The sequence below is a fragment of the Gloeophyllum trabeum genome, assembly GCF_000344685.1.
Source record: "Gloeophyllum trabeum ATCC 11539 unplaced genomic scaffold GLOTRscaffold_00007, whole genome shotgun sequence".
Classification (NCBI taxonomy): Eukaryota; Fungi; Basidiomycota; class Agaricomycetes; order Gloeophyllales; family Gloeophyllaceae; genus Gloeophyllum; species Gloeophyllum trabeum.
The window spans coordinates 680,241-686,527 of record NW_006920416.1 but is presented as its reverse complement, the minus strand read 5'-3'; the positions used below and the strand labels follow the sequence as shown (position 1 = coordinate 686,527).

The 6,287-nt window shown below is 51.4% G+C and overlaps 3 protein-coding genes across 3 annotated transcripts in view; all 3 read left to right on the top strand.

Annotated features, from left to right (window-relative positions):
- Positions 1-752, top strand: part of GLOTRDRAFT_41946 (Metallo-dependent hydrolase) — a gene marked incomplete at both ends in the record, with an annotated part of 2,126 nt that extends 1,374 nt beyond the window's left edge. Inside the window, 4 exons of the mRNA XM_007867914.1 lie at positions 112-192; positions 252-403; positions 467-542; positions 612-752. Of these exons, the coding sequence (XP_007866105.1) occupies positions 112-192; positions 252-403; positions 467-542; positions 612-752 (450 nt within the window). The remainder of the gene's footprint in view (positions 1-111; positions 193-251; positions 404-466; positions 543-611) is intronic.
- A 729-nt stretch (positions 753-1,481) lies between these two features.
- Positions 1,482-4,200, top strand: GLOTRDRAFT_93665 (uncharacterized protein; the record flags this gene model as incomplete). The annotated part of the gene is made up of 9 exons (XM_007868104.1): positions 1,482-1,503; positions 1,572-1,687; positions 1,814-1,898; positions 2,038-2,153; positions 2,454-2,486; positions 2,607-2,747; positions 2,898-3,012; positions 3,531-3,886; positions 3,946-4,200. The coding sequence occupies 9 exons, from the start codon at positions 1,482-1,484 to the stop codon at positions 4,198-4,200; spliced, it is 1,239 nt and encodes a 412-aa protein (XP_007866295.1).
- A 679-nt stretch (positions 4,201-4,879) lies between these two features.
- Positions 4,880-5,453, top strand: GLOTRDRAFT_93664 (uncharacterized protein; the record flags this gene model as incomplete). The annotated part of the gene is made up of 2 exons (XM_007868103.1): positions 4,880-5,137; positions 5,364-5,453. The coding sequence occupies 2 exons, from the start codon at positions 4,880-4,882 to the stop codon at positions 5,451-5,453; spliced, it is 348 nt and encodes a 115-aa protein (XP_007866294.1).
- Between the last annotated feature and the right edge of the window lie 834 nt (positions 5,454-6,287).

The window sequence follows — 6,287 nt, the reverse complement described above, 5'->3', positions numbered from 1 at the left end:
CCATCACACTGAAGGAAGAAGGGCGGAGGGTCGTCGGTATTGACCTCTGTGGTGATCCGCGGGTATGTTGTCACTTAAAGGTTACCTTGTTCTCAGCTACCACTGTTTCAGGCCGGGGAACTCCAGCGGTTCGTCAAACACTTCCAAAATGCCAAGGCGTCGGGACTGGGTGTAACTGTCCATATCGCCGAAGTGAGAAATAATCGGGAGGGAGGTGACCGGTGGGAAGACTGATCAGCATTTTTCTACAGACAGTTGACAATCCCACTTCCGAGACCGATAATCTGCTTCGCGCGTTTGCACCGTCGAGGCTAGGCCACGCAACGTTTCTCGACGAAGAGGCCATGAAGATAGTGTTCGAGAAAGATATAGCCGTTGAGCTTTGCCTCACAAGCAACCTTCTGTAAGCCTTTATTTTCCGACAGGCTAACACGGATGACACTCTTGTGTCCTTCTCCCTTCTTAGATGCAAAACCGTGAAGAGTCTCGAGGATCACCACATTCGCTTTTACCTGAAACAAGATCATCCTATAGCTATATGTGTACGTACGGTCTGCATGCCGGTATTATGCTGAATTACTACTGATCACCTTTGCTACTGCCTCTCATAGACCGATGATCAGCTTGTGTTCCGCACAAATCTGTTAGCCGAGTATGCACTCCTTCTCGCTAAGCCGCCGTACGGCCTCGGATTAACCATGGACGAAGTCAGAAAGATTGCTGAGATGAGTATGGCCCGAAGATTCAGTTAGTGATAAATGCATGTTTGCACGAAGCTATATCCCTGCTACAGTCCACTGGAGGCGTAGCTCCGCTGGACGTAGCATAGCTATTGCTTCGGGATGACCAACATCAGCTTCCACCTCTGTCGAAATGAAGATTACCTTGATATCTTGATGTTACAGGAACTGGGCTTGATGTGTAGTCTCGAATCCGTTTAAGACCAGGAGGTGAGCTCTTCCACTGCAGAGACTTAGTTAGCAACAATTAGGGGTGCTTGAAAGAGTTTTGTACCATTTGTCAGGGACTCGTTTTAGTCGGACGGAACACCGTGGATTCGAACCGTGCAGTGCCAGCGGCATCTCACCGCAGATTCACCGTGTATTCAGTCCAACAGTAACTAGGGCAAGTGTTCCCGTGATTCTACGTTGCCTGACACAACGGCGTGTACCAAGGTGTATTCCCTATCGTCATTGCCTAGGAGTGGTGTATAGATGGTGAGACCTGAGTGGACGGTGCACGGCCGGGGTTAGGTTCAATGAAGTTACTAATGTATTCTGAAGAGAGCCGCCAATCATATATATGAGTCGGATGCATAGTTGATGAACGCCCTTTGGGCATATCGCGCCACCGACCTAAATCCGTAAGTGGCACAAAGGCCATCGGCGACAGCCGGAAATAAGAAGGGTGGCACAGAACGGCCTCAACTTTACTCTGACCACGAAGGCGGATATTGCAGTCACTTCCACTTCATTCTTCGAATGGCCGTCAACGAACGCAAGTGTAACATGACACCCAAGAGAAGAGAAACCTCAGAGGGATTCTTCGCGCGTTGGCTATTGCCAACACAGACGACGAGCCCTACGATCCTGTTGAATGGGAGTGGGAGTGGGACGACGAAGATCTCGACACCTTTGGGGCTGATAGCAACTCTGAGTCTGTGTCTGACTCAGATGACTCGGATGAGGTGGGTGGTCTCATAGGAAGACATCATGATAACCACAGGAGACTCACCTACGCATTGGTTAATAGATGACTGAGATCAGAGAACAATAAACCAACCACGACGATGTAGAAATTGTATGGTATCCAGGCGAGACTGAAAGAGATCGTGACTGGCACTCAGGGCATTGTTGCATGCGGTGAAAATGAGGAAGGTCCTGAACTCAGCGCCGCAGGTAGGTAATGAGCTGCATCACACACCACCATTAATCTATGCCGCGCGAGGGGAACCATCCGATCACGAGAGTCGAGGAGAGTCAGCGGTGGTCTGTCTCAGGTTCACGGGCCGCATATCTACGCCACCTACGTCAATAGAATATGCCCACGAAAGTCGCGCAGATCCGGCGGCCTATGGTCGTAGGCTCACAGACCGCGTATTCATGCTGCCAATGTTAGTGCAATCGGGACGGGCATCTGAGCCTTTGGTTATCGTCAGCAATTGCTCGTCGTAAAGTACACGTGCGGGAATGGAGAGCGCTCGGATGTGGGTCTCCAGTGCCCTTCGTGGTGTATCGATGGCCGGGCAACGAATGTAGCATAAATTGGCAGACGACTCGGTTTGAGTTGAAGACACTTCGGTTCTTGACTCTTGTGTAGCGGCGAGACGCAACAAAAGTTACATTTAAGACTGATTATAGAGTGAATGGGATGTCATCTCGATCTATCCAGAGTACTCACGACATCCTGTATCTTCTATCCGAAACATGTTCACACTGCAATGTTGCCCACAGGAACGCCCTCAACGAGGACAGGACGTAGGGGAGGTACATCTCAAGGGCTTGCAGTGGCTTCCAATGTCAAAGAGATTGCCACGAGTAGGCTGGAGTGAATTGAGGTCTTCAGCATTCGTCCGAGGGACATCCCCTAGTGGTGTTCGAATTTAGATGATGTTCGCGGTAGTGGCTGGTTACAATTGCCAGCATCAGGGCCCACACAGCTTAGACCTCGATGCCTGCCTGGGAATGTTGATACAACGGAGTACCAGGAGGTCGAAAATGGACGGTAGGAACTTTGTATGGACGACAGTAAGTAAGTTCGGGAGAATGAGCATGTATGAGGACAGGGCCTGGCCGGGATCCTCGAGGTCGCAAGCTTTGACCCCTGGAATCGAGAGCAATTGACGAAGAACAGCGATGTTGGATTGACAAGCGGGACTTTGCATATATTGCGTGTAGACATCATGTATCATCTTGAACACGATCTTGTCAATTGCTCGGCGGATTGCTTTGCGCCGACATTGTCGCCGATACAACGAGCATGAACGACTGGGGAATCTCGACCAGCACAGAAGTCAGCGGCTTGAACAATTACCGCGATACCTTGTCATTCGGCGAGCGGGAGCCTGCTACTATTCACGATAAGGGTGCATGCAACCACGTCTCAGGCCAGTTGGATAACTTTTTGAGCATGGCCTTGGAATGAACAACGTCGGTATTCGATGCATACACTTTTGTCACTAAATCTGTTTTATTGCACATATTCAAGCGCATGGCGTGCTAACTCAAGGCGCGAACATCGAACGGGCCGTTTCAGTGGACTGGTTGAACGATGGCTCATTTAATTTGAATCGAGCACCAATCAGCTCGAATACCTCATTCAGCATGGATCAAATCAACAAACGGCTTTTCACGTCCCTACGTGGATGTTTGACGGGAGATTGAGGACAAGGGAGTGCCCGTAGTGACCGGCATCTCCCGATAAGCATCTAAGCGATCGAGGTGGCTCGACCACCGGTCTTCCGGCTTCAACTTGCACATCGATAGCCACACACGTCGACTCTTGAGTATCTTCCTTCTCCGCCATGGCAGCCCTCGTCTTGCCCCCCAAGTGGGGGAGAAAGTCGAACGCTGAAAACCTCCGACAAACTTTCTGCGAAAGTGGCAAACCCTTCATCCATTATCCCGGCGAGGAGGCAGAGAGCAATGACAAGCTTGCAGACGATGAGGGCAGCGCTCAGATGGACCTGAGCGAGCACGACGTGTCCAACGGTGCATGCGATGCGTGTGCCGATGACTTGCGGATGTCCGAGGGCGGGGCCGATGACTATGACGAGGTGGATGAAAGCGACGAGGATGAAAGCGACGAGGACGACGGGAGACGGACTGATCCAGATTATGTGGAGGAAGATGATGAAGGGGAGGAAAGCGACGAATACGACGAGGAGGTAAGTCATGCTTTATTTTGTGCAGGCTGGATTCAAGCTAAGTGATGTTTGGTCATTAGGTGCACTCGTCCAAAAGAGTGAAAAAAACAACCAACATCCGACAACACGACAGCCATCCGGGGCCAACCGAGGAATGGGACACTTCCGAGGAACAAGGAATATTGAGTGCTCCTAGTAGTACCTCCCGCAGGCGCGTCCGTTTGGTGCCTGGAGGTGCCAGATCGTCATCCGACATCACTTACAGCGACGATGGCTCCGACCGTACGCTACCTTCGCCGTCCGACTCAGACTGGAGTATGGTCGTGTATGACTAGGATCCACATTTACCGACGAGATACCGGACGAGGTGCGTGACAGATATCCATTGGAGAGAACCCGCATATTCATTGGTGCCAGGCAGCAAATCTGGCCTGATCGGGGGACTTGAGAATGTGGGCTATGAGTGCGCCGCTGGGTATGCATGTTAGAGAGTCGGATAAGGAATGTTTTGAGGTAGACTTGGAATCGAGAAATTTCGTTTGCCTTTGCTTGTCTTCTGGAAATAACACGACTGCGTGATCTCTTTAATCACCTCGCCCATGACAGCAGGGGAAAGGCTCTCTCGCAGCAAGGCCGGTCCAGTCCCGGATATTGATTCTGGGACGATTATGGGGTCCATGGATGGATGTCATGCGCATCTATGAATCTGACTGACTGTACGGCACCGATCACGCGCTCGACCTAATTCGAGTAGACCGACACGAAAACTGCATACCGCCGTAGTGACATATCCTAATGGGAGACCATAAGTCAGCCCTTATCCATTACTCTAGTGAATATGAAAGACCTTTGATCGCTTAATCACACTATCCAAGCGAGGACAACGGATGGCGACGCCCACAAAGACCGGCATCGCCCGACACGCACTTAAGCGATCGCCCAAGATCAGCGACGCACCTTCAGCTTCACCTTGAACATCGATAGGTCGACACTCGAACAACGTCCTTCATAGCCATGTCCGCGCTCGTGCTGCCCGCAAAGTGGGCACGGAAATCCAATGCAGAGGACCTGCGCCAGATCATTTGCGACCATGACTCCTCTGCTGATGAGGAGATGGAGATGGAGATGGAAATCGCGGAAGGCGTTTCGGAGACGGCGAGCGACATCCTCGACACAGAAATCGAGTACCCTAGCAGCGATGATGACGAGCATGGGGAAGACATGGAGATCGTCGACAGTGGTATCCAAACGGAGAACGAGGTTCTTGGAGAGGTAAATCACTACTCGGATCGGGCTCATCGGGCATCCGACGAGGAAGAGGACGCCGAGATGGAAGAGTCGGACGTGGACGATGCATCTTCCGCGTACGACGGCGATATCGAAGACAACGACGCGCTGTCGTCAGCCTTTGAGGGCAAAGCTGCCAATGAGATGCTCCGTCGCGAGGTATGTCAATTTCTGTCTTCCTATAAGCTGTTCACTAAGATTCGGTTATTAGTCGCTCCGGTCTCGAGCTGGTATAAACGAACATGAGGTAGCGCAGCCGGGAGTGGCGTCGACGTCCATTGGAAAGGGCCTTATAAGATGACGTGTGTAACACTCCCTTGGCGATAAAAATGTGATATTGATTGGCCAAATAACAGGGGTTTCGGTCGAATAAGGGGCAAGCGGAGGCCAAAACCACGGCTTGGTTGAAGGCACGTAGTATACACGGTTCGTGCGTCGACGATCTGGTGGAGGAGGAAATCGCGATAGGATTGATAAGTTTCTTTTGTTCATTGTTTGTGTGATTAAAATATCGCCTTGCCTTGGTCCCTTCAATTGTCTCCGCTAGCTCAACCGCTGTGGAAGTTACGCCGTGCTTCCGCTCGTAGGGGCTTCCTCGATGTTTATAGGGGTACGGTTGACATACACAACCCCGTATCCGGTGCCGGTCAACAATTCCGGATATTCGTCCCTGGGTCCGATAAGGGCTTTCGTAGGATGGCGACTCTGCCAGATAGGATTTCGCTCGAGTATGAGGAGGAGACTTCATTGCGCGTTCAGGAGGACTCCGGCGACAGACGTTGCACAAGTCGCCAGGTCAGACCATTTGTCATGCAAAAATACGGGAGAGTCCTAGACGACCTTTCGGAGTGTCGATGCTGGCCAGAGACGTAGAAAAAAGAGGAAGGCCTCATATCTCGAGCAGGGCAGGGAGTGGAACAGGAGAAAGAGGGATATTATTATCGATGCCCATCTCCCTGTCGATACGCGTCGCTTGTTTGAATTGTGGCTGTTTGCCCGCTTACGGCCTTACGTCCACGGTCATGCGGCCGGCTTGCGCTCACAAGGACCCACCGAGCAAGAATAACTTGCAGGAAAGTTTTCTATATCTATGGAAGGACTGGATGCAACGAAGAAATGCCACAACTCATAACAA